The sequence below is a fragment of the Rhinichthys klamathensis genome, unplaced genomic scaffold (assembly GCF_029890125.1).
Source record: "Rhinichthys klamathensis goyatoka isolate OS25496 unplaced genomic scaffold, OSU_Roscu_1.1 h1tg000152l_1, whole genome shotgun sequence".
NCBI classification, from domain to species: Eukaryota; Metazoa; Chordata; class Actinopteri; order Cypriniformes; family Leuciscidae; genus Rhinichthys; species Rhinichthys klamathensis.
Window position 1 is genome coordinate 519079 of NW_026606687.1, and position 26616 is coordinate 545694.

Sequence of the window (26616 nt, forward strand, 5' to 3'; positions counted from 1 at the left end):
ATTTTGGAACTGCGGGCGGTTCATGGTTTTATGTCAAATCATACAAATGTGACATTAAAAAAATTATTTTAAAATAAAACATTTTTGTGCCTGCATATCATGTGTTGTTAACCGACATCAGAACATACAGTCACTAACATAGTCCACTTGAAGGAGGAAACGAATGAACGAATTCGGGCTGCTGCTTTTTCGAAGGTGCTTTCTTATTAATAAAAGTTTTGCCCGCTTGAACTGGAAAAACATAACTCAATTTGCTTAGAAACATAAGTTTGGAACCCTGACCCTAAACGTCAGCGATAGCAATAATCAATAATGAGCAAAAAATGGCATTGTATGGTATTGTCTATTTCTTTATATTCAAAACTATATTAATCCTGGCCGGTATGTGAATTACTGACCTATGGAGAAATAAAACCATAACTGCTTTTTAAAAAAAAAAAATTATAGTTCCTGATTCTTATAATATCTATTTTAGCAACATAATGCTTTGTAACATGTCACGTTTCTACCCAACACACTGTCCTTACAAGCGTATTTAATTTTGTAATTGAGACTTAACTTCTAGAAGTTCTTCACTTATGTGGCTTTCTGGAATACCAGATGTAGAACAGCCAGGAAACAGGACAGAACCTCTTCTTCACAGAAAACACGCAATTGATTGATTTTCTGCTGTGTTGCTTCATTCATTTTCAGGTAATTCCAGTAGAAATCTCTGGGTTCTCTACCATTCTTGTGGTACTGTCTAAACACCATGACGGCCCTGTCAGAGTTGAAGCCTTTTGCTACCCTGTTTAAGATGTACATGTAGGCCTGAACTTGATAGCAGTACTCATGTGTTTCATTAAGGTCTGCACAACGACCACCATTTTTTGGTTTAGTGAAGACTTTGCTTATCATATCTCCAGTGGTTCCTTTACACTCAATCACCATTTTTTCTCTTTTTTCCCCTTTTACTTCTGCTAAGAAGTCTAGTCTTCCAGTGATGAATCCAAACTCTACTTTGTTACCTTTGGTGTACCTCACTGTCCTGTTTGTTTGCAGCTCATGGTAGAACTTGAGGCATTCACGTTCATCTTCTGGGTTCTGGAAATATTTGCCGAACCTTTGAGGAGAGGAGGTCGTCCATAGAGCTGACTCGTCACAATAGTCTCTGTTCTCAATGTCATGGACATTTACTGTCACACCCTCAGAAATGTTTGCAAGATTGTCTCCAACTTCTAACTGTCTCCAGCTCCTTGTCTGTGTTGTAGCGTATATAGCGGGTGTGGAGATGGCCATTGTCTTGTATTTGTCTCTGAACCTGAATCCACAGCTTGTGTTTGATACATTCTTTCTCCACTGCGCTCTTAGATTTGCCTCGGAAACTTCTCTTTTTTCAAAGAAAATCATCACTGTGATTTCAAGAACTTTTCCATTGTCTTTCAGTGACAGTGAGTTCTTAAGTTCCCTGCAGCCAAGACGTGGAATGCTGTTAAACTGAAGCTTGAAGTTTTCCAGCTCTTTTACAATATCCTGGGCTTTCTGAATGATGCCTGCATTCTGTGATAGCCTGATGACTTTAGGATTTAAAACACCTTTGGGCAGGTTAATCCGGAGTGACTTTAGAAGTACAAGGTAGTCACTTACAGACATTCCACTGGGGCTGGTGCTAGAGCTGGTCACCAATCTGGAGCCAGGATGTGCTTTTTCATTCAAAGAAACCCTAGACTGGAGCCTAAATCCTGGTTCCGAACTGTCAACTCCGGCATCAGCCCCACTGGAAAAATGGGAACTGACATCCAGCTGTGGTCCTTTAGTTGGACTTTTTACACTAACATGTTCTTTTAGTAAGTCTTCATTCCTCCATTGTCCCTTTGCTTCTTTGTTCATCTGTTCTTTAGAAGTTGTCTTTCCACTCCCAGATACCCAAACTCTTGAATGCTTCATTTGACTTTGTCCTTTTGTAGCATGTCCTAAAGCCTGATTTTGTGTTTGTCTTTCATTCTTTCCACCTGTATTTTCAGTCAAGCCGACCTCCATCCTTATTTTCAGTTCTAGCTCGTCAACATTACTCCATCCCTTCTGCCTATCCAACCAATTTTCCCTTTTCCATCTCCCATCTTTCTCTGCACCAGCCTCTGCTTCCGTACACCACACGCTGGATCTTGTAGGCTTCATGTTTTTTATCTTTAAAATTCTTTATATCTGGAAAATATGAGCATTGCGTTGATTGCACTTAAAAAATTAAGGCAGCGACTTTTTTACAGTGTATGGAAAAGCTGATAGAACACTGATAGAACACTGACAAAAAAATATTTCTTCAGAATAAACTATGTTTACACAACCAAACATCTCGGTGATGCTGTGCTTTTGTGGAGATTTTTTGTATGGGATATTGTCTGTTGATATGAAAGTTCACCGTATATCATAATAATAAATAGCATGTATAACAGCGTTTATAATTAGTTTTCTTTTTATATTAAACATTAATTATTACATATACGTATGTAATGTAATGTGTATTTCCATCACAAGTTTGGTCTTAAATTTCATACAAGGTGGTATTAAAAAGGTCTTAAAAAGTCTTAAATTTAAATTGTTTATATCTGTAGACACCCTATTATAATGGAATATAAATATCTATTTAAAAATCTGATTTAATCTTGTTAGAGTAAACCAACATGGCATCTGGAAATTTGCATGTGCCACAACCTGTCATGTGATCTCTATGCTTTATTAGTCTTAAAGTTTACACTTCTTTTAAAATGTTAACACTTCACTTTTGTTCAGTAAATCATGTTAAAATATGTTAACCATTTGTGTGTTTTTGTAATTACCAGGATATATGAAGCATTTGTTTAGGTAGACTACATCTAATTTAAGTCTGACTACTCATATTGCTGATATATAACATACATAATAAGTGTCGTCTCTAAAACAGTGTAGAAAATATATACTTACTGAGGTTTTTATATGGTTCGAACTTCAAGCAGTCAAATCTTGTCAAGACTTCAAGCGCATATAGGCTAACATGACTACCTGTGCTTATGTTTTCAGGTGATCTGTCAGCTGAAAAACAGGTCAGTCCAGATTGTAAATGAGTCATTTCCATGCAAGCCTTTTTCAGGCACACTTTCGTTTTCTAGCTGATGTCATGTGTGTTTAGATTGTGTTCTTCTTTTCGTAAATCATTAAGTATCGGGCTGAGTCATATAAAAATGGCTTGCATAAATCTCTTTAAAGATGGAATTTCAGTAATAAAAGTTGTAAAAGAATAATTGAAATAAATTAGAATAATTAAAAAAAAATCTTTTAAAATATAATAACATTTTAAATACATTGCTTGGCCAAATCAAAGTTAATGAGGCATAACTGACATAAATGTGACTTAAAAAAACATATAGTTATAACTTATAATTTATTATTTTATTCATGACAAATGTGGTAAGAAAATTATAGTCTTGATATTCAAAAATGCATTATATTTATAAAAAGTAATTTACCTTAAAATGTTTAAAAATATTTTAAATTATTGTGTAATGGTATAGCAGCATATACACTCAAAAAAAGGAAAATTCACCATTTGATTTTTTTTAAATGTATAAATGAATACATACAGTACACACATAATATATTTATTTGTTATTTGATGGATCAAAATGTTGGATTTTAGATTCAAGAACTTGGCACTGGTAGTTTCCACTCCTGGATTATTTTATTTTTTTTAATATCTAACACATATTAGCCTATATATATTGCATGTATGTACAGCAGGCCTAGATTAGATAGATAGATAGATAGATAGATAGATAGATAGATAGATAGATAGATAGATAGATAGATAGATAGATAGATAGATAGATAGATAGATAGATAGATAGATAGATAGATAGATAGATAGATAGATAGATAGATAGATAGATAGATAGATAGATAGATAGATAGATAGATAGATAGATAGATAGATGTGTACAGATAGGTGGATGGGCAGACAGAAAGACAGACGAGACTTTTATTATGTAATTATAAGACAACGCTTCAGACTTCTATCTGGTACGTCATTTTTGGCGCCGGAAAAAGAATAGTAAACAGTACGGGGGGCGGGGAGGTGTTTCATCGGTTTTTTTTTTTTTTTTAGCCTCATCACAATCACCGTTGTTTGAAGAATTCCAACAATACTTAAAAAAGCAAAAAAATATAGAAATAAACACATAGCGGAACTATATTACTTCGATTACAGGCACTGTGGACTCAACGTTTCCAGCTGGTTGTTTCCATTACGAGAGGGGGAAGCAAAAACACTGCCGATCGCAGAGAGGTAAAATTATGTCTGTTTGGCACTTTAGGAGTCGCCAGTCCGCCAACATTTTTGCAGCTGCAGTTGAGATACTGGGAGTGGACATGGTGTTTATTTTCACCCTATGCATTGCGTCTGCTCATACACATATTAAAATAAATTATTGTGCACGGTGTTATTTTGTCTAGTAAGCTTTGCAACTTGCTGATACGTAAATATTGCACAGAACCTCGATCACCCGCAGATGACAGATAACTAAAACAGTTACTTATTCGTTATTACTGTTATGTATATTAAAACTAACTTACTTGATATCGGTGCATTATTTTAAAGATATTCTACTCAAGATTTTAAAAGACTTAGGGGCTCTTACAAGTTAACAAGTGTGTCTTTGCGAAAGTGTTCAAACGACTTTTATCTGTTTTAATTAACATTTTATGAAACGGATTAAGCATAAAACCCCGTTCTAAATTGTTTTGTTTGTGCATATTTTTCTCTGGTATTCTATTACAAAGTTTGATTGACTGGTCGTCCATCCAGTGAGCATGGAGGCAGGAGAAGACCAGACCAACTCCAGCTCAGCCAATAGCAGTGCAGCATCAGGGGGAAACTCCCGCCCCCCTCAGATAGCTCAAATGTCTCTTTATGAAAGGCAAGCTGTGCAGGTGGGTCACAAAGCCACAGCGATCTAGACTTACAGCCAAATTAAAGTGTCATTTAAATCACTTATTCACCTCAGTGCCTCGGTTTGACTTAGAATGTCTTGATTTTTGGGAAATGTAGTTGTCTGTACTCTTAAATATGTTCCCAGGCTCTGCAGGCATTACAGAGGCAGCCCAATGCAGCTCAGTACTTCCAGCAGCTGATGCTCCAGCAGCAGATCAACAGCGCTCAACTCCACAACCTGGCTGCTGTGCAACAGGTCTGGTAATTCAGTCAGTCATGTCATGCAAAATCCACAAAAAATCATTTTAGTTCAGCAGGAATATATTTGGAGCAGGAGATATTTGCCCTGATGGATGATGAAAAACAACCAAATTATGCAAAGTATCTTAAAATAATTCCACCAGCTTGTAAAATTAGTCTGTAGGACTAAAATCGCTGCCCTAGTGTTTCACTCGAGTATTCATCATCTTTACCTGGTTGGATAAATTAAGTTTGGGGTCAGTATTTTATAAAAAAAAAATATTTGAAAGAAATTAATATTTTTTACAGCAAGGTTGCATTAAATTGATCAAAAGTAATAGTAAAGAAATTTATAATGTTACAAAAGATTTCTATTCCAAAAAAAGTGCTGTTCTTTTTCATTTTCTATTCATCAAAGAATACTGGGTATCTGATAATAATTCAATTAAATTCAAATTTACTTGTATAGTGCTTTTCACAATACATATTGTTTCAAAGCAGCTTTACAGAAAGTGCATTTCAGAAATGTACATAGAAAAATACAGTTAGTTAATCATGTATTAATTTAGGGCATAACATATCGCCGGAGTTAAGTCGTCTCTTCACAGGCGTCGAGTCGTCTCTTCACGGGCGGTTAGTCATCTCATCGCAGGTGTTGGGGCATCTGAAGTCTCCAATAATAATAATAATACTAAATATTTTTTGAGCACCACATCAGCATATTAGAATGATTTCTGAAGGATCATGTGACAGTGAAGACTGGGGTAATGATGCTGAAAATACAGCTTTACCACCACAGGAATAAATCACATTTCAAAATGTATTAAAACAGAAATCTGTTAAATTATAATAATATTTCACAATATTACGATTTTTACTGTGTTATTGAATTTAATAAATTCAACCTTGGTGACTTCTTTCAAAAGCATTAAAAAATCTTACCAACCCCAAACTTTTGAATGGTAGTATAGATAATCTTGTTTATATATAAGCATTGTTTTGCATCATATGTAATTATTTTGTGACATCATGTAACATTGTAGTTGTATGATTTTTATTGCAAATTATTGCAAAAAAACGAATAATTATTACTAATGATCATTTTATTATTTATTTTTATTGATGTTATTTTATTTATGATTACCATTATTATTATTGACATTCAATGAAAAATATTCTTTCATTTAGTTTCTTAAATGTGATGATAGGTTGCTAATTATTTTCAGATCTAAAAATGCACCACCCTTTAAAGATTTGATTCTGCTTGTAGTGTCGTTCTGCAAATGTTGTTTAGAGGTTTCCTTTTTATATTTTCAGGCAACTCTTGCAGCCAGTCGTCAGTCCAGCTCTCCCAGTAACAGCGTCTCTCAAGCTACAAGCACAGCACAATGCACAGTGAGTCTCTGGTTTTAAATCTATTAAATAAGTGTTGCAAATCTTTTATTGCGCTTTATACAATATAGAAAGTTTCAAGGCAGCTTTACAGTGATCAACAGGAAAATGATTCAGTGATGCAAACGGAGTTCAATTAATCTGTAAAGCAGCTGGTATCATAAATATGTATGTATGAGAATCATAACTAAGTATGATAACTATGCTCAGTTTCTGATTCTCTGCTTGTGCGCTTAATGCTTTTGATGGTCATTTTGGAATGTTTCATTAAATAAGTAAAAGCTGATCTGTGGTGTGCTTTTTTTAGGTGAACTTAAGTACCACTTCTGGCGGAGGGACCATGTCAAACCCCCGTCCGATAGGACCTGCCACCTTGGCAACATCAACAGCCCTTAGCCAGTCAGTTTTGTTAGGTGGAAACTCTGGTGGACAGGGTCAGATGTACCTGAGAGTAAGTGCCTTGTCATAGTACTTAAATCCAGACATAGACCTAACATATCTTTTTACAACTTGTCATAACAACAGTATGAAACTGTTCACCTGGTGAACATTAGTATAATATTTATCCAACCTCGCTCTTTTCCTAAGGGTGTGATTTAACTGGTCTTTCCACCACACAGGTAAACCGCTCTCTCAAGACACCTCTCGCCCCTCAGCTCATTTTCATGCCTGGTGGTACAGCGACAGCTGCTGTGGCAACGGTTGCCCAACAGCAAACCCAGCAGCAGCAACAGGAAACGACTCCTACATCCTCAAGTAACCAGTCAGACAATGATCAGGTGTGACATTTGGCCTTCTGAGTGATTTTTGTCTCTACTCTTACACTGTGGTATAAATCCTATTTCCTAAACATCTTCACCATGCAACAAGACATTCTTTATGTCGCTTGGTTTGTGTGTCTTTCTTTTTCAACTGAGAAATCTCATTCCACATCACAAATCTAGTGTTTTTCATATTTTCATTTGTAATCAATTTATAACGCTATACTTTGTGTTATATTACCAGTGGTGGAGGAAGTACTGAATCTCAGTACTTAAGTAAAAGTACAAATAACCAGAGACATGTTTACTTTAATGAAAGTAGAAGTACCACAATGACAACCCTACTTAAGTAAAAAGTACCTGATTTTAAATGTACTTTAAGTATTAAAAGTAAAAGTACTTGCATAACAATTTTTCTCTTAATGTCTATATTCTAATGATTAATAAAACAGTTAATCCTTACTCATTCAACCTAATAATCCTATAATGATGGAAAAGCCGTTATTTTTTAAGTTTTTGTCACCATTTCTGAACAAGCTTGCAATTAGGCAATATACACATCAAGCTTAATTTGACGGGGTTTGGCTTTAAACGCGATTAATTTAGGGCGTAATTCTGAACCTCTTGGCTTGCCATACTAATCCTAACCAAACGTATAATAGGCTACACACCCACACCACTACTGAACCTACCCATGCGTATCCTATGCACGTAAAAACTAATTTCTGCGTAGAAATTGCACGATAAACAAGGCGCCATCCAGCTCGTCGGGAGCAGCTGGGGTTAGGTGTCTTGCTCATGGACACCTCGACACTTGGTCAGGTGGAACCGGGGATTGAACCACCAACCTTCCGGTTTGTAGACAACCTACATGAACCACTGCCAAATGTATTAATACTGATGAGAGGGTGTTTCTAATACAACGACTGAGGGAATAATGGCAAATTTGACATCTTTCTCTCTCCTCACTGCTGTAATCAATCTCTCTATATTTTTTCCCTCTTTGGAAATCACAGATTTTTTTCTTTTTCTACTGGAGCAAATGGAAATACAAAAATTGTATTTGCTCCCGTTTACGCTTTAGAAGTTTACCCAACTATGGCGACATCCGCTTCTCAGAACCCCGGAAATGTGAAAAGCGTCCATTAAACATCAAAGATATTCTTACTGCCTGTAATTCTGTTTTACAGAATTTCACCTTTAGTTTTTAAAAAGACAAATTACTTGTCGGTGGAAACCTGTCATATCATGGCCCGTTAGACCTTAGTGTTGAGATTGTTGTTCATTGTGATGTTGGTCCCTTTCACACTTTTCATTGTTTTGGCTCTTGCATTATTTTTTTTGTCTCTCCCATTTTTAGGTACAGAACTTGGCAATGCGTTGCGTGTCCACTCCAAGGGTGGCTACTGTGAAGACCGAGTTTGCAGACAGGAAGGAGACGAGTGGTGAGGAATAAAATTAAGATATTATAGGCCTCAACAGGTTATTTCTGCTTGCCCAGTTGAGCCAGTAGTTCAGATTTCCGCTTGCCCTGCCCCAACACGAAAAATATAAATGTATTCTAGTTTCATCTTTACATGTATTTTTTTATTATTCACATATATTCATGACATTTGAAAAAAAAAAAGTTTTATTCCATGACAGAAAAATAGTTGCATTTAAAAAAAGATTCAAATAGCAAACAGTTATTTAAAATTGTCATACTTAACAGTTTTACTGTTTTTACTGTAATTTTAATTACATAAATTCAGTCTTGATGAGCAAAACATTTCAGATTGGCTTGTAATTTTCAACCTATTCTAAATGATACTACCAAGGCTGTTACAATACTTCATGTCAGCCAGATAGATAATTTACCTTATCTGACAGAATATTGCATAACATTTCAGTATTGACAATTATTGACTATTCATTTTCAAATGTTGCTTATTGTTATACATTTCCTTTCAAATTCCTAGATGTATGCGTCTGCTGCCGTCATTTCCAAATGCACTATGAAATGAACTGTAGTTTCTCTATCTTTCTATGACTTTAAGGTTCATACCCACTTAACCAGCAACCTCAGACTCAGCAGCAGTTTGGTCAGTCAGCTCAGCAGATTCAAGCGCAGACTCAACCGCTCGCCAACACCAAACTGCAAAACTACTCCAACACCACCAATCCCAATATGTCTGGTCTCACTGTGAAGGGCTCCAATCAATCCGCTGTCACCCCACAGCAAGCAGGAGGTTCCTCCAACCCTCCGTCCTCTTCGCCTTCCTCCTCGCTCCCTCTCTCCCAGCTCCTCCTTTCTCAATCTGGCTTGTGCCAAGCTCGAGGAGTACCAGCTGCTGCGGCCACCGTAACCCACATCCTGGTGCCCACATCCAATGTTCCCACATCTTCTCAAGGCTATCCGATGGGCACGGTGGCAACCAAATCCAACATGACTGCCCAGACGTTAGTGGTGCAGCCACTCCAGCAGACGGGGGTGAATCTGAGCTCGGAAAAACTGGGTCATGGAACAGGGCATGTGCCCATTCAACCCAAAACGGCTCAGGGGCATCGGCCGCCAGTGCAGATGACACCTCGTCACCCACCGCCCATTCTCCCAGCACCACCCAACAATGGCCAGGCCACTGGGGGCCATCACCCTCCCCACGTCCCAGTTCAGCTGGTTGGCGCAAGGCAGAGCACACTAGGAAACTCCCAGGCATTAGCAGTGGCCCAGGCTCGGACCTGTTGCGCCCAGCAGGACGCCACAGCTGTCGTGCCCGTCAATAACTCCGGTACCAATGTTGTTACTATGATGACTCCCGGGGAAACAGGCGGAGCTGGCATGTGCCTTAAAACAGCCCAAAGTGCCCTCCCAATGTCTCAGATGCAGACCAATCAGTGCGCAGCGTTGAATCATGGCAATTCTGCATCTGTCACACACTCGATGGATGGACAGAATAACTCTGGAGACTCCGTGTTCGTTCAGTCTGGACCAGTTCAGGTTAGTAGATAATAGGTGAACTGTATTTCCTCATGGTGTGTTTATGCTGTGACACTTGTGTGATCTTCCTTCTCTTATAGACAAAGCCTGTGATTGGTCCATTAAAAAGGAAATCAGAATCCGATTTACCCAATGAGATGTCAACCGAGACCATCAATGCAAGTCTGTTAATGCAAGACTCCGCCCCTCCTCTTTCACCAGCTCCCTCACTAGATACAGGTAAGCCATAGGCAAGGGATGGCATGCCTGAGACGCAGTGTTTCATACAAAATGCTGTTTTTGTGGTGCCCAAAAATACCCAAAATTATACACTACTATTGAAAAAGTTCGAGGTTAGTTAGTTTTTTTTTTAAAGAATACTTTTATTCAGAATTTCTTTTTTTTAAATTGATCATAAGTAAAAGTAAAGGCTTCTTTAAATAAATGCTGTTCTTTTGAACTTTCTATTCATCAACAAATTCAGAAAATTTTTTATCACGTTTTCCACAAAAATATTAAGCAGCACAACTGTTGTTGGTCACATTTTAATACCTAAAGGGTTAATTCATAGTTTTATAAAATGTATTTTTTAATAAACTATTTAAAAAAAAACACGCAAATTTGCATCTTTACCTACATGTTATCAAATGTACAACCAGCCTGTCATGATTACAGATGCACATAATATCGGTTCCAAATTGGTTATAAGCCATTTTTTATTCATCTTAATGGTCGATACTGGATATTTAATTGCTCATACTCAATTCCCCCCTATTTTTACATTTGCCATCATTTAACAACACTCACTTAAAAAGCTAAACTTTAAAAATACTAATAGGTTATATATATATATTTATTATTATATATACAATTTATTTTCTGTATGAATAGCAGTATTTATTCTTCCCATCTGTCTTTTTATTAACGTTTTTGCTTTTCTGAACAAACTGTTTCTCCCTGTCTATTTTCTGATTTAGCCCCAGAGATGGCATTCTCTTCTCCTCCTACTCTCTCTCTTTCTCTCCCTCTTCCTCGTGTTGGAGGACAGGGCGATCGAGCACCTGTGCCACAGGCTGTGGTCAAACCTCAGGTTCTCACTCACCTCATTGAGGGCTTTGTTATCCAGGAGGGAGCCGAACCTTTCCCTGTAAGTCTTTCTGCTTAATACAAATCTAGTGTTTCATGGAAAGGCTAAATGTGTTTTCAGACCACTGTACAAAGATAATCAAGCATTAAAACATTCATTAATTAATGGACCAATGGTCTGAGAGGAATAGAACATGCATGAAATTGTCCTGCTGATTGACATGACAGGTGACTGGGCCAGTGAAAGAACTTCCTGTGGCTGTTCCACCCATCCTACACCGAGAGAACATCCGTTCTGATAGTGAGTGGTCGTGCGTTTCAAACAAAGCTTTGTGGAAAAACCGTTTAAGTTGTTTAGACATATCATTTATAGTCTCTCTCTCTCACACACACATTGTGTCTATATATTGTTTACAGAGTTAAAGTGTGAATACTGTCAAAGATTTGCACCAGCCAACCAGTTCAGACGATCCAAGCGCTTCTGTTCCAAAACCTGTGCCAAGAGGTAAGACCAAAATCATCCCATATCATTGATAGATTCTTTAAAAGATTTTTAATTAAAAAAAAATATATGGACAAAATGTAACCAACTATGAATAAACCTGATTGAGTGTGTATTGTTTATCGCTGACTTCTGAACCTTTTGATTCAGGTACAATGTCAGCTGCAGTAACCACTACCGTGTTAGTAGGGGTCTTGAGGGTGCTGAACGGCCACCAGGGAGCCCCGTGGTGCAGGATGTTATTGCTAGGCGCAGGGGTCCTCGCAGGAGCAGCTCTGAGATTGCCTGTGCTAAAATATCAGGCAGGCATCTTCCAGTAAAGGTGAGATGATGGACGTTGCAGTTTCGGGTCTGTACAATGTTTTTTTTTAAATAATTTAATACTTTTATTCAGCAAGGATGCATTGAATTGACCAATAGTTACAGTAAAGACATTTAAAATGTTTCAAAAAATAATATTTCAAATAAATGCTGTTCCTTTGAACTTTATGTTCTTTAAAGAATCCTGAAATAAAAAATAAAAAATTCCACAAAAATATTAAGCAGCACAACTGTTTTCAATAATCAATGGTAAGAAATGTTTCTTGAACACTAAATTAGCATATTAGAATGATTTCTGAAAGATCGTGATGCTGAAAATTTAGTTTTGCCATCATGGGAATAAACTTTTCAATTTTAAATGTAATATATTAAAATAGAGAAGAAACATTTAAATAATATTTCAAAACATTATTGTTTTTACTGCATTTTTGATCAAGTAAATGCATAGGAATTGAGCATAAGCGACGTGTTTCAAAAATTTAAAAAAGAAGAAGAAATGTTTAATTTCAGTTCCCTTTAGCTTAACTTTGGGAACTGAAATTAAACATGTATGGTTTTACAGCTTCTAGGTTTTAAATAATTACGTTTCTTTTTTGAAATTTCAAAACAAAGTAAATTAATATGACTTTTTCTATTTCGCAGTGTCGTTCAGAATCTAGTCGTTCTGAGGACATCTCCAGCTGTGAGGAAGAAGAAGACTTCTTCTCACTCTCTCCCAGCTCGTCCTTCTCATGCCCAAGACCAACCCACTGTGGCCCTCAGTTGGATGACACGGCACCAAGTGGCCTCCCAGTGGACGAGAACCACTTCTTATCTGGGAACCCTGCTCGCTGGAGTGTGGAGGAAGTGTGTCAGTTCATTTCTTCTCTTCAAGGTCAGTGTTCTGACGCCAAACGTGAGGTGTGCTTTGTGTTCTCCTGTATATTTACAATATTATTTAATGTACTCCTCCATTGTGACATCTCTTGTCAGGTTGTGAGGACTTGGCATCCCAGTTCCTGTCACAGGAGATTGATGGGCAGGCGCTGTTGCTTCTCAAAGAAGAGCATCTCATGTCCACTATGAACATCAAACTCGGTCCTGCGCTCAAAATCTGCGCGTCTATCAACAGCCTGAGGGATTGAACGAGGGTCGGTGAGAGAGATGAGTTGCAGGATTAGAGCTTTATACTTCCGTCGCCAGCCTGAGAAACGGAAACTGATGGGGATGAAAAGACTTTAGATTTGACCTAAAGTTTACTCAAAACAACAGGGAAGAACGGGAGAGAATGTCATCTGAACGGTAAAATAATAAGTGATGCCTTATTAAAGGGATCGTTCAACCAAAAATGAAAATGTTGTCTTCATTTACTCTCCGTCATGTTTTTCCAAACCTGTATGTTTTTTTTGTCTTTTAAACATAAACCAAGATATTTTAAAGAATGTCAGTAACCAGACAGTTACCAAGAGTTACCAGGTAGCCATTGACTTTGTTCCTACTATGGAAGTCAATGGCTACCATCAACTCCTTGATTACCAAAATTCTTTAAAGTATTTTGTTCAACAGAGGAAAGGAACTCATACAGGTTTGGAACAACTTGAGGGTGAGTGAATGATGACCGAATTTTCCTTTTGGGGTGAACTATCCCTTTAAAAGCAAACAATTTACCTTTAGTATTTTTGTTTAAATGTGAAAGCCTGCGTTATTAATGGTTTTGTCTTCAACGATGGCTAGATTGTACCTGACTAATTCTCACTTTAATTTGTCCAGTTTTCAAACACTTCGAGAAAGAATATTGGAAGTTATCTTAAAGGAAAAATAGCACAAATATGATCATGTATAATCTTTAAATGACTAGATCGTTTTGTTTGGAGATGGTAAACAAAAACGTCTCAGTCCTGTATTTTGAATGTGCTACATATATAATATTAGGGACTTGTTTGAATGGGCATGTGAGTCCTGCGTCTGTTTTTTTTTTTTTTTTTTGCTGTTACTGTAAATGTGTTGTCTTTAAGTATGTTTGTGTTCTTTTGTGATTGGTGGTTGTTTTATACATTTGTAATCAAAGTATGACTGATGATGACATTAGAGACAGTAATCAATGTTATTCCTGTAGTGTTTTTGACTATCAGAGTCAAAGACGTGAATAAGTTGCCTTTCAAAAAATAACAGTATGTTGCCTCTGACATGGGCTCCCCCCAAAAAAAAAAAAGTCACCCGAGCATCATTTCACTACTTTTCTTTGGAAAATCTGTTATTTTCAGTTGATCAGCACTTGACTAGGGGACTGTCGGTTGTCTTCGTGTGCTATTTTGGAAGTTAATACTGTGGCCATTCCTGTATCACTGCTATTAATGGGTCAGAGACTGTGAGAGATGAAAAATCTGGAGCTATGTTCTTACACAGTATTACTGAATGGAAGTAGGTTTTATTTCTTTTATAAATAACAGACTGAAGGAGTGCTTGGATAACTGATCCTAGAACAACAAATTGTTTATTTTCTTTTTTTTCTACAGTAGACGATTGTAGGAAATGTTTCATTTGTATTAAAAATAGCATCATTATTTTTGGGTACAGTTTACCAGCTTCATAGACAAGTATTAGTAGCTTTACCTGAGAGCCTTGCAGCACATGAGAGCAAGTGTGAGAGTGTATAAGAGAGAGAGAGAGTGCCTGAGAAAGCTGTGTGCTGGTGCTCTTAACATGGCTGAGTTTCTTTGTATGCATAAATATGAATAAAGAAAGTGCTGTGACATTCACATCTCAAGTCTTTATTTCCTGTTTGGCTATGTTTCCCCTGTGTTCCAAATGTATTGACTGCTTTGTTCATGTATAATATAATTTTTTTAAAGGGGTGGTTGATTATGATTTCACTTTTCTAACTTTAGTTAGTGTGTAATGTTGCTGTTTGAGCATAAACAACATCTGCAAAGTTACAACGCTCAAAGTTCAAAGCAAAGGAAGATATTTTCTTTTAAAGAAATCGATTTTTAAGGACTACAACAAATGGCTGGTAGGGACTACAGGACATTCCTCCCGGGTTAGTGACATCACAAACGCTAAATTTACATAGAAAAATTTGCAATAGCATGCCACTCTATAGGCATCTTACAACAGTTCCCACACAATCGATTTTTATAGATTATCATGACAGAATATGCTAATCAAAGACTTGAAGATGGTTAACTCCACATCAGTAACAAATTCATCAACTAACCATTCAGAAACGTACTGTTGTATTCTACATGTTGTCACTTCTTCTTGAGTCTCCATCATTGTCCGACTCCAGTTTAAACATAAAAGGCAGAACAGTTTCTGACATTTTAGTGCTTGTCTGTGTGAGGTAATCGGAGCTGCTAACACACACAAGCTCTTGAAGCTCCGCCCTCTGTGCAGGAATCAGCAGCTCATTTGCATTTAAAGAGACACACACTAAACGTCGCGTTTTGACTGACCCTCAAAACATGCTGTAAAAAATTATCTGTGGGGTATTTTGAGCTAAAACTTCACATACACACTCTGGGGACAACATAGACTTATTTTACATAATGTAAAAAGGGGCATTATACCACCCCTTTAAAGTATTTTTTGTGAATTTTTAATCAATATTGTGTAAAAACATTACTTGGTTTCAATTTCTGAATTTGCTATAATTAAAGACATATCTTTAAATGTATGTATAAATGTCAGTTTGTGTATATTATAGTGATTTTTCAATGACTTATTTCTGCAGGTTACATCGTTATGCCAGTAGGTGGAAACGAGTGACCAGTAGTGAGTCAAATTGATCATTCACTCAACCGATTCGTTCAAATAACGGATTCATTCAATTCAGCAAGAACCGCCACGCGCGTCGATTCAGCCTTGCCTTCGTTTGGAAGTATTCTCGTTGGCAGTATTATATCTAAAAAAGTAAGTTACTCAATATTTTCATTTTTATTTATTGAACTGTTCTATTAAAGCAATATCACACTCCCAATGTTGGTTTGAATATAAGCATGGCTGTTATTCGCAACAATTTTGCTCGTGTGATAGTGCTTTAACAAAATGGTGGCCTGTAAGTGTGTAAACGGTCTCCTCCTCATCCGCGGCATGTGAGCAGTAGTTAAAGAAGCCTCTTAGTGTCAAATAGTCAGTCATTTTCCAGTGACTTCCAGAACTATTTATTTATTATGATACAGTAAATGTGCAAATGGACCTGCCACGTGGCTGCATCATTAAACTGGCTCTGGACTGTCCTGGATCTCAATTTTGCTTGATCAGACCACAGTCTATGGATCAGACCAGTCCAAGGAGCTTCTCGGTTCATTACTTTGAATTCTAGCTTTCCACAGCACCAGCAGGTTCAAATATCTCACACAGTACAATAAAATAGTGATTTGATAACAAATCAAATCAGAAAATTTGGCAACATTAAAGAAGATTATATTTGAAAGTATTCGTTAAAATTAACATTTCATACTTTACTTTTTTTTTACGTCTGTATGGCTGGTCGACAGTCAATTCTCTCTTTAGGAATCACACTGGAGATGCATCGTGTTAGTGTACACCACAAACAAAACTGAGTTTTTATATAGATGTGATGTATTTGTATGTGGAGTCATCTGGAGTTCAGAAAACTGTGTAGTTGTTGGATTCTCCATATCCCGCCTCCTTCAGATACTGTTCAAGATTGATTGGCTCAGGCACACGGAGAATACTGCTGTCATTGGCACTCTTCTCTCCAGACTGGAGTTTATGCCTGACCTCAGCCAATGAGGGGCGGTCGTGCTCCTTCCACTGACAGCAGGCTTTAATAATCGAGTAACTGGAGAAAAACAGTAGCAAATTGTTATTTTGAATGTACAAAACAAGCACTGTACGAACAGTAAATTAAAATACAAAAAAATACAAAAACATTATACAATATTTTTTATAAAACAAATGTTTCTAAAGTTGCATTTACAGTGAGTTGGAGCAGTTGTTTGGTTTCTTCAGTGTTTTGGCTCTCTGATGATACTGTAGAAGTTCCTTTGCAGGGATTTCAGCAAAGGGGACCTCACCTGAAAGTATGGAAAGAGTGTAAAAAATAGGATAAACAAAAATGTGAGAAAGAACTTAAAGGGAGATTTGTTAATCATTCTATCAGTATACAGTTGACTTAAAGGGATAGCTCACCAAAAATGATAATTCTGGCATTAATTACTTACCCTCGTGTCATTCCAAATCCGCAAGACTTTAGTTCATCTTCAGAACACAAATGAAAAGATTTTGTATGAAATCAGAGCTTTCTGTCACTCCATTGACAGCTACGCAACTACCACTTTGACACTTCGAAAAGTTCATAAAGAGATCGTAGTGGTTTAGTCAAAGTTTTCTGAAGAGACATGATCGCTTTATATAATGAACAGATTGAATTTAGTCTTTTATTCACATATAAACATTTATCAACTCACTCATCAAGCAAGGTTAATTCTCGTTTGTTACGTGGCATGTTTGAGCTTCGGAAAGAACCAATGTGGTTTGTTCTCGTGCGTCAAACAGGTTCGGTTGTTTAGCTTTTGTTTATATTCGCTGATTGCTTTATGAACTTATTGAAGTGTCAAAGTCGTAGTTGCGTAGCTGCCAATGGAGGTACAGAAAGCTCTCAGATTTCATTAAAAATATCTTCATTTGTGTTCCGAAGATGAACGAAAGTCTTACAGGTTTGAAACGACATGAGGGTGAGTAATTAATGAAAGAATTAACCTAACATTTTTGGGTGAACTAACCCTTTAAATCATCTAAAAAGAACCAGACCGTAGACTCACCAAGAGTAACCATTTCATACAGCAGCAGCCCAAATGACCAACTACGAAAAAGTAAAGAAAAAAAAAGAAATACAGATATCTTAATTGAAACCTTGAAAGTTGCTTTTCCTCATGACATGTATTGTGCTTTTTACGTACACATCACTTTTTGGAGTGGCAGGTCTCTTGGCCAATAGCTCAGGAGCCTGCCACTTTTTTCTTCCAGGATCTTCACTGTGATTAGCACTTTCTAATGTCCTTGCATATAAATCATCCAAACCCCAGAGTTTTGCGGTACAAATCCTGCTGACCAGTACGCTACGAGCCTTGATGTTGCAGTGGAGAAGATCTTTGCTATGGAGAAACTCCTACAGAGAAAGAAGAAAAAAAAGGTGTGTACTGTGTAGCCATGATGTCCGATCTTGAAACTGAGCAAAAATATCAAATGACACCATGATTGGCCAAGATTTTGATTTGCTAGGGATTATTTTGTTAATTCAAATGCCAAAATGCTTGAATCTTTCCCTGAGATAGTGGTGATAACAACTTTGTACTCACCAGTGCAGAGGATACATGTGAGGCCATGGTGAAGATCTTTCTCTCTGTCATCTGATGCATGCCGTCTGGTCCAACATTATCCTATTTGAGACAGTGTTATTTTCATTAAGGCAAGGCAAGTTTATTTATATAGCACATTTCATACACAATGGTAATTCAAAGTGCTTTACATAGAAGAAATGAAAATAAGAATAAAATTAAAACAGTCATTATAATTAAACAATCGTATAATTAACTAAAACTAAAACCATAAAATGATTACTGAAACTAGTAGTATATCAATGATATTGAAATAACAGTGGTTCTCAACTTGTTTTGCTTCAAATCCCCCATATTTCATAAAGCCATCAAGCACAAACAACAGTTAATACATATAGTAAACAAGGTACCAAATGAATTTGCACCAAAAAACCATTAGGTTTATTTAGATGCACAATTTTTTAGGTCAACAACAGTTTTTTAAAATGTAAAAATTAATACATTTTAAAAGCATTTTAAAACAAAAGTCAATGAGCCAATTTATGGCACGCCACACATGACGAAAGAAAGAAATATATTGTGGCCATAATTGTTCCCATGACTTATCAATTTGTTCCCAAAATGTATTAATTCGGTTTAACTAAAACAAGGGAACAAGTTATTTTTACATGTTCATAATAACTTGTTTTCCTCCCACTTGTCATGTGCAGGACTCTGTACCAATTTATTTTATATTATTAGATTTATTTATTTTTATTGCTATTTTGCATTTTTTTATTATTAGGATTTACCTTTTTTTCTTTCTTTTTTGTCATCTGCGGGGTTCCATATCAATTTACTTGATATTTTTTTTATGTTTTATATAATTTTTTTGCTAATCTGCATTTCCCGTTGTCAGTGACCTACCAGACCTGTGGCCTAAACCTGTTACACACCAGTTTAGAGCCACTGCTATAAAACATCCTGATCCAACCTCTCACCTGTCTACACCTCCACAGGAATCCAAGCAGATCTCTGTTCTCTATCTCTTCAATAACAGTAATGAGAGGAGCCCGCAGGGATATTACTCCCAGAAGCTCTGGTAAGAAGGGATGAGGCCCTAACTGGGAAAGGAAGGCCGCAAAGCCCAAGAATGACTGACTTTCCTGGTTATTTGCTGAATCTGAATATGAGAACGAAAAAAAGAGAGAGTGAAACTGGAGTTCAAGATCTCAGTCAGACTTCATGATCATGTCATAAATAAACCACTCGGGCACCTTTAAGTACACGCAGCACCACGTTTCTGTTTTCCATACGAGCCCTATAGAGTGAGGTGGAGCTGTCTGACTTCAGAGAGTATGATGCTGGGAGAGGAGACACCCCTTTGAAGTTCTCTGGCAGTCGCTGACGTGGAAGTTCCCTGGGCTTTGAGAAGGCTGAAGCTGCGGCCCCAAAAGAACCTCCACCATCGATAAAGTCCACGTGTGCGTTTAAGGAGGCAGGGTCATGCCTATAGGAGTCTCGAACTTGTGATGTAGGGTTGAACGTCATGTAAGATGTAGTGCCCAGTGCTATTGGCTCACCTTCCAGAGCATTCAGACCAATGGGAGCTAGACTCAAAAGGAGATAGAAAGAGGGTGAGAGAGATTGTTTAGGTGGGGTGTGACGAATCAAAAGTATGAAAAAAGCAGACTAGGATTCTTAATCAAATATAAAGTCAAATGTCATGTATGTTTACTTAAATAAAAGCATTGAGTATCAAAACCATGCAACTATGCAAACAATTCCACTGTGTAGAAAAGAGGTGTGCTGAAATGCAGCATCAAATATTTTCCTACGCCCTTGTTACGACGCGTAAGCACAGTAGTTTGCATGCAGCAGTTACATTTAATCCCTGTATTATGTACAGACATATTGTGTTATTAAGAAATGTTTTTTGCGATCAACTTTTTATTAAATTGTGATATGTACACATCCATTTATTTTGTTATGCAACATACATGTAACATACATGCATATATATATATATATATATATATATACAAAAAACTTGGCATGTTGCTTCTTAAATATATAGTAGCAGACACTCACCATCAATGCCTTGCAAATTTCTCCTAGTCCTGGTTGCTCGACTTGAGTGGTTTTGCAGGCGATCCACCTTCTCAGGACAGAACCTCAGCAGTAGTAGAAAAACCAGCGTGACCAAGAAAACCATCAAAAACAGCACCGGTACGATTATCACTTCCTGTTCATACACCCGTATCTCTGAGGGAGCAGATCACATGTTCGCAAGGAATATGAGTGTGAAGTTTGAAATTTCTGCTTACAACTTTGGTGACAGCTGTCTAATGTTGATGATGCCTGTGTTTTATCTGGCAGACTTGATCTACTCACCGCAAAATGTATCTCCAGTTTTACATTCCGAATATGCAGAACTGGACGAGGTCGCCATCCTGTGCAGAGACAGAATATGGATTTAAAAGGTTGGAGAGTTTTTTTTTTAATTAGCTACCTACTTGTTCACCAAAATTGCACTGTGTTGTAGGTTGATTTCCAAATGCAGAGAACATTGAAACCATATGTTTTAGACACAGATTTAGACAGATTTGTGAACAATATTTGAGAGAAATAGGCCTTTTGTGTACATAGAAAAAGTCTTAGATCTTTGAGTTCAGCTCATGAAAAATGGGGGCAAAAACAAAAGTGTTTGCGTTTATAATTTTGTTCAGTGTATAATGGCAGTATGAAACATTATGCTGAGTTCTGGGTCAGTGTAACATGATCAGTCTTTTTAATCATAAAAAAGCTTTGGGCAGGTGAGACGCATCTTTTCTCATCATCAGTTCTCAGAGAAGGGTTTTTCTAGAATATCCACAGAGAGAATGAGGAAAAAATAATATAAAATACATTTTACATGTAAATATTTACTGTATACACAAGTGAAATATGTGTACATAATGATGGTATCTTTTTAGTATATTCTCAAACAGGCTACACACTTGAGCTTTAAGTGCAATATGAGATGACCTCATTTGTGAACAAAAAGTGAACACACCCAATGCATTTTTTTATGAAGTCAGTACAACAGTACATTTGCCATAGTTAGTATGTGCTCATAGCTGTAATTGTCATCTTTGATGTGCTAAAAGGTGAATGTGTTCTTTCTAGGCCCATAAATGCGACTAATTGTGTTTTCAGACTGTGAAGTAAAAGGCAGCTGTTTTAGCTCCGTCTCTGACACACACGGAACAGCCTTTTTATTTGGATTATGATGCTCAACCTGTTTGTCTGCATTTTTCTTTCTTGAAAACTACACAACGACATGTCATATACATATAGAAACTCACAAAAGCAAGTGAGATATATTGTGTATGAATATCTTTACTGAGTAAGTGTATTTAAAAAGTGTATTTTAAATAGTGTATTTAAAAATTGTCCAATACTTTTATGCAGCAAGGATGCATTAAATTCATCTAAAATGACAACAAAGACATTAAAAATGTTGGTTTATTACAAATAAATCCTATTCTTTTTAACCTTATATATTCATCAAAGAATCCTGAAAAATGTATCACAGTTACCACAAAAATATTAAGCAGCACGACTGTTTTCAACAATGATAATAATAAGAAATGTTCCTTGAGTACCAGTATATTAAAATTATTTCTGAATTATCATGTGACGCTGAAGACTGGAGAAATGATGCTGAAAATTCAGCTGTGCCATCACATGAATAAATTACATGACACAATATAAATGTAAACATAAAAGTTATTTTAAATTGCAATATTCCACAATATTACTGTAAATTTGATTTAAAAAATGCAGCCTTGTTGAGCCTTTTCAAAAACAGTTAAAAATTTGTACCGACCCCAAACTTTTACACAGTAATGCAATACTCTCCATAGTGCCTTTTGTCCTTAAATGAGGTATGTTTTGAATCAAATTGGCAATAAATACATCAAATCATCTGACTGCTAATTCAACACATAGGCCTGCCTTGTAAACACAAGCACTAAGTCACGTCTTGCTAACCCATAAGCACCGTGGTCATGTTCAGGTCTCCACTGCCCTACCTGCTGGTCACTGTGGTTATAGGTGATCTTACTCCGTGATGTTCAGTTTCAGATTCTCTCTATTCAGATAGTTTTCCAGGATGAAAATAATATCCCATTGTTGAATACATCACCACTGTATTCCCAATGTTATGCAGTGTCATCGGTCCCTCTTATTCGTCCCCTTCCTCGTTTCTAGAGAATTTCCTTATGGTGTACTGTAGGACTAAGTCTGCTTGTGTTTGTCTATGTCACACCTTTCTTGGTTACTTAGCTCCACCCTCCTCACCTGTGCTACTTGCTGTTGTTGTTAACACCCTCCTTTACTGTGTAGGGTTACCAAAAACATTATTTACCCATCAAAGGGTAAATGCCAAGCCCTTTTTACATTTTACAGTGTATCATTTTCAGCTGTCAAACCCTGTGAATGATGAAATTCCCTATTGGTGTATTAACATAATCATCTATCAAGTTAAGCATATGTGTCAGTTTCTCCTTCCTGCATTAAACTAAACTGAAACCTGATTATCCAGCTCCTCGAGTTTCTCTAGGAGGGTCAGACATCCAGACACAAATTCTGACTGAGTTAAAGAGGATATACAGGTTTAACTTTCACTCAGTTTATAATTTGGAACAGAAAAGGTTTGTTCAACCATTGCATTCCGTGCATGACAGCTGATGGCTTCAAGTATGACATAAAAACAATGTGAATTTGCACCAATTTTATTCAGAAGTTGTTGAAATATACAGAGTATGGAGGAGTAGTGATCACATTGTGGCTGTGGGCTTGGTGGGTTGAGGCCCCATCACCTTCTTCCCTGGAAGACAAAAGAAAGAATGATTGGACAATGAACCGTCTGTCATTTCAAAATCCAACTTAGGAATTCTTGGTTAAAAACATGTCACAGCTCAATAACTCTGTCCTTAGTAGGAAAATACCATTCGCTTCCATCATCAACCGGTTACAATCGGTTAATCGACAAGCCATAAATAACCGTGTGATCAAACAGACATGACAAAGGCCAATTTTTTCTACTTTACTGACGGATAATTCAAAATGCTTTCCGTCATTTTGACAGAAAAAAGCATTCTACTTTCCATATGAAGTAAATATGTAGCATAATCAATTAGTTTAGGTATCTGTGACGCAATAATGTTATATGCTCCTCAAAGAAGGTCCCTTGTTGGAGGTAAAGCCTTTCTGTGTTCTCCCCGTGTTGCCGGGCTCAGGGTTTCCCCTTCATTCCAAACACATGCAGGACAGCTGAAATTAAGATACTAAATTTCCCGTAGGTGTCAGTCTGTGTGTGAATGTGTGCAGGGTCCGCATTACACAGTGACCTCTGTGGTTTTATCGTGTGTCTGGCTAGGACACGCTGTTCTCGTGATGGACTGGCCACCTGCCCATGGTGTGGTTTTCGTGCCTTCAGAGCGAGACGCTGGGATGGGTTCCAGCATCCCCGCGACCCAACAAAGGACAACTGGTGAGGAGAATGGATGGATGGACGGACGGACGGACGACATGTTCCTCAACACTAATAAACACAACACCTGTTTCTCCAAACTTGTGCTTGTCAGTGATCCACAAATTAATCCATTTCCAGGTTATTAGCACTAAAAATGAAAGATTAAGATTCACAATCAAGTTTTGCTCATATTTGAGGGTAAGTTAGTTGTGTAAATTAAACATTAATTAATTTACACAACTACATTTTGCTTTATATTTTTAGACAAGCTACTCCAATTACATTATTAGGCTAGTCAAACAAATTGTTAAGGTTGGTTAATCGGCTTTCCCTAGTCTATATTTACCGATGCAATGAGCCATGAGCTCAAATCTGTCAGAGCCAAAGAAGAACTCAGTGTTTCCATTAACATGACACACAATAAACGGAAGACCGAAGCACTGTAAACTATTGGGAACGAAGTAGATGTTTTATAAAAACAATTAACACAACAACATTTTGGTAAGAACTTTTGCACACAAAGGGTGCAAAGATGCAAGTAAATTCACTGATTTGATACTCCAGTACTTTGTGTGACACTCTTCAGCTTGTCTTTGATTGGCTGGTATTTGGCAAGGTTCAGAATTTCCTCCACCTCATTGGCTGAGAGACCTGCCTTTAATCCTGCCTATGCAAAACAGAAAGGCAGGCCTGTTGTGAACACACTAAAGTATCAGAAAATAGTTTGTTTTATTGTCTTCACTACAGGTTTAGGCATACAGTAGACATGTCAGTCTATATCTTGGTTCTAAAATATAATGACATTTCTTCATGTACATAATTGCATTGAGTAATAATTTAAAGATCATCATGTAAATGTATTCTATTCTATTCTATTCTTTTTTATTTACTTTTATTACATTTCTTAATCTTGGGTATTTGATACCTCAATGAGTAAGGCAGGCTGGGTAATGTCCTGATGAGTGCGCCACACTAGACCCTCTCCATTAGCTCTTTGTCCTTCTGTTACAGCTGTCACAAAACGCATTGCAGTCAAAGTGTCTTAAATGGAAAGAATGGGAGAAAAAAGAGATTAACTTTGATTAACCTAGAATTAACCTGTGATTAACCTAGAATTAACCTGTGATTAACCTAGAAACAGAAGATTATGTTTTATTAAATTGTAAATACAATCTTACAGGATGGGTTTAAGGCCAAAGTTTAGCTCTTAATTTAAATGCCCTTGTAAGGAGAGAGAGAGAGATAGTAATCAACTTAAAGTCACAATGAAACCAAAGTAGCAACAGATCTTTTTTGTCCGAATTGTGATGTACTTTCCAAATGTAACAGATTGTCAAAAAAGACAAAAAGCAGAGCGGAGACTTGGTTCTATGCATCAGTTGTTGATTGGATGTTGAGATGTGCGTTGCCCTCAAAAGGGGCTGGGTTTAGACTAAATAATTGGAGTCCTGTATACGTCATCAGAGAGAAGTCTGTTGTTTTCATTGGAAGGTCAAGTTATGACATTTTGATTAAACATTACGAAGTCACATTAAAAAAAATTATGCACTGATTAATTGTTCAAAATAAGATCTGCACAACATGCCGACTTTAAAGTATGGCTTACTTTGTGCATGTGGTCATGAGTGCCATCATTTAGGGCTTTGACTGGAACAGACTCTGGAAGGGCTTTGACTGGAATTAATTATGTGTTTGATTATTTTGTTACAATAAAATGGGTAACAGAATTTGATAAATGGAATGAGTTTATTAAAGTGTCATGAAACCCTAAACTACATTTTCTGATATCTTAACAGGAGGTGTTTGTGTTGCACATCACAATAGACAATGTTGGCATCCATTCATTTTAAGTAGAAGAAAACTGGTTGTGAGCTTTTTGCTCCTCCGCTTCGCATCGGGGTCCTGATCACCCTGACTGGATTTATTCTGCTATAACAGTATGTACATTATACCTTACTTAATACAACCCCAAATCAAGAGAAGTTGGGACATTTTGTAAAATGCAATAAAATCAAGAATCTGTGATTTGTTAATAATAACTTTATTTAAAGCAACACTAAGTAAGATTTTTTACCTTAAAATAATGTTTCCAAAATCATTTCAGTGGTTCATTAAGTCGTAACAGGGTGAAAGGCACTTCTGGATTCGCTTTGCGGTCCTATATCTGCTATAACCACGCTATGTAAGATTGCCAAATCAGGTAAGATTTACGACAGCGGTAATGGACAATTCAGCTTCCAACCTGTAGGGCGACTGCAGAGGAAAAGTTACTTGGTGTTGCTTTAACTGACAAAAGTATACAAAAAAAAATTCCAATGTTTTTTACTTGAACAACTTAATTCTTAATTGTATTTTGTAAATATAAACAAATTTTGATGGCTGCAACCAAGCGTGCCGCACAAGCCCTCAAAAGTGAAGCCAAAACGTCTCGATCGCCCCCCAGAGGCCGGTCCTAGTATAGGTCATAAATCCCGCCTCCCCATGTTATTCAACGGGACGCGAGACCAACTAAACAATTAAATTACACTTCACATATCTTTTTTATAAAGATAGTTTCTGTCATTTACTGTAGTTTCTATCACGTTGATGTAATTTCAAGTTTTTGTTTTTAAAATAAGATAGTTTTTAGTTA

At 36.9% G+C, this 26616-nt stretch overlaps 3 protein-coding genes across 3 annotated transcripts; 1 reads left to right on the forward strand and 2 right to left on the reverse strand.

The window, feature by feature from the left end:
• Positions 1-442: 442 nt before the first annotated feature.
• On the reverse strand, positions 443-3046 carry LOC130090853 (uncharacterized). Its single transcript, XM_056258472.1, has 2 exons — positions 2941-3046; positions 443-2184 (listed from the first exon to the last, which is right to left on the reverse strand). Exon 2 carries the CDS (start codon positions 2155-2157, stop codon positions 577-579), a length of 1581 nt encoding a protein of 526 aa, XP_056114447.1. The 5' UTR covers positions 2158-2184; positions 2941-3046; the 3' UTR covers positions 443-576.
• A 1048-nt stretch (positions 3047-4094) lies between these two features.
• phc1 (polyhomeotic homolog 1) lies at positions 4095-14361 on the forward strand. Its single transcript, XM_056258473.1, has 15 exons — positions 4095-4297; positions 4792-4941; positions 5088-5198; positions 6500-6577; positions 6882-7025; positions 7195-7353; positions 8696-8780; positions 9372-10312; positions 10393-10531; positions 11269-11438; positions 11606-11678; positions 11795-11882; positions 12030-12201; positions 12843-13074; positions 13173-14361. The coding sequence occupies exons 2-15, from the start codon at positions 4822-4824 to the stop codon at positions 13322-13324; spliced, it is 2664 nt and encodes an 887-aa protein (XP_056114448.1). The 5' UTR covers positions 4095-4297; positions 4792-4821; the 3' UTR covers positions 13325-14361.
• A 2118-nt stretch (positions 14362-16479) lies between these two features.
• On the reverse strand, positions 16480-22830 carry styk1b (serine/threonine/tyrosine kinase 1b). Its single transcript, XM_056258474.1, has 10 exons — positions 22540-22830; positions 20858-20916; positions 20555-20728; positions 19741-20073; positions 19465-19646; positions 18506-18586; positions 18107-18315; positions 17969-18009; positions 17125-17221; positions 16480-16986 (listed from the first exon to the last, which is right to left on the reverse strand). Exons 2-10 carry the CDS (start codon positions 20913-20915, stop codon positions 16791-16793), a joined length of 1371 nt encoding a protein of 456 aa, XP_056114449.1. The 5' UTR covers position 20916; positions 22540-22830; the 3' UTR covers positions 16480-16790.
• Between the last annotated feature and the right edge of the window lie 3786 nt (positions 22831-26616).

Coding starts and splice junctions, on each gene's coding strand:
- LOC130090853 (XM_056258472.1), bottom strand. CDS start 2,157: ATGAAGCCTACAAGATCCAGCGTGTGGTGTACGGAAGCAGAGGCTGGT.
- phc1 (XM_056258473.1), top strand. CDS start 4,822: ATGGAGGCAGGAGAAGACCAGACCAACTCCAGCTCAGCCAATAGCAGT. Junction 4,942..5,087: donor ATGAAAGGCAAGCTGTGCAG/GTGGGTCACAAA, acceptor ATATGTTCCCAG/GCTCTGCAGGCATTACAGAG. Junction 6,578..6,881: donor CAAGCACAGCACAATGCACA/GTGAGTCTCTGG, acceptor TGCTTTTTTTAG/GTGAACTTAAGTACCACTTC.
- styk1b (XM_056258474.1), bottom strand. CDS start 20,915: ATGGCGACCTCGTCCAGTTCTGCATATTCGGAATGTAAAACTGGAGAT. Junction 18,316..18,505: donor CACATGTATCCTCTGCACTG/GTGAGTACAAAG, acceptor CTTTCTCTGTAG/GAGTTTCTCCATAGCAAAGA. Junction 17,222..17,968: donor GTATGAAATGGTTACTCTTG/GTGAGTCTACGG, acceptor CCATACTTTCAG/GTGAGGTCCCCTTTGCTGAA.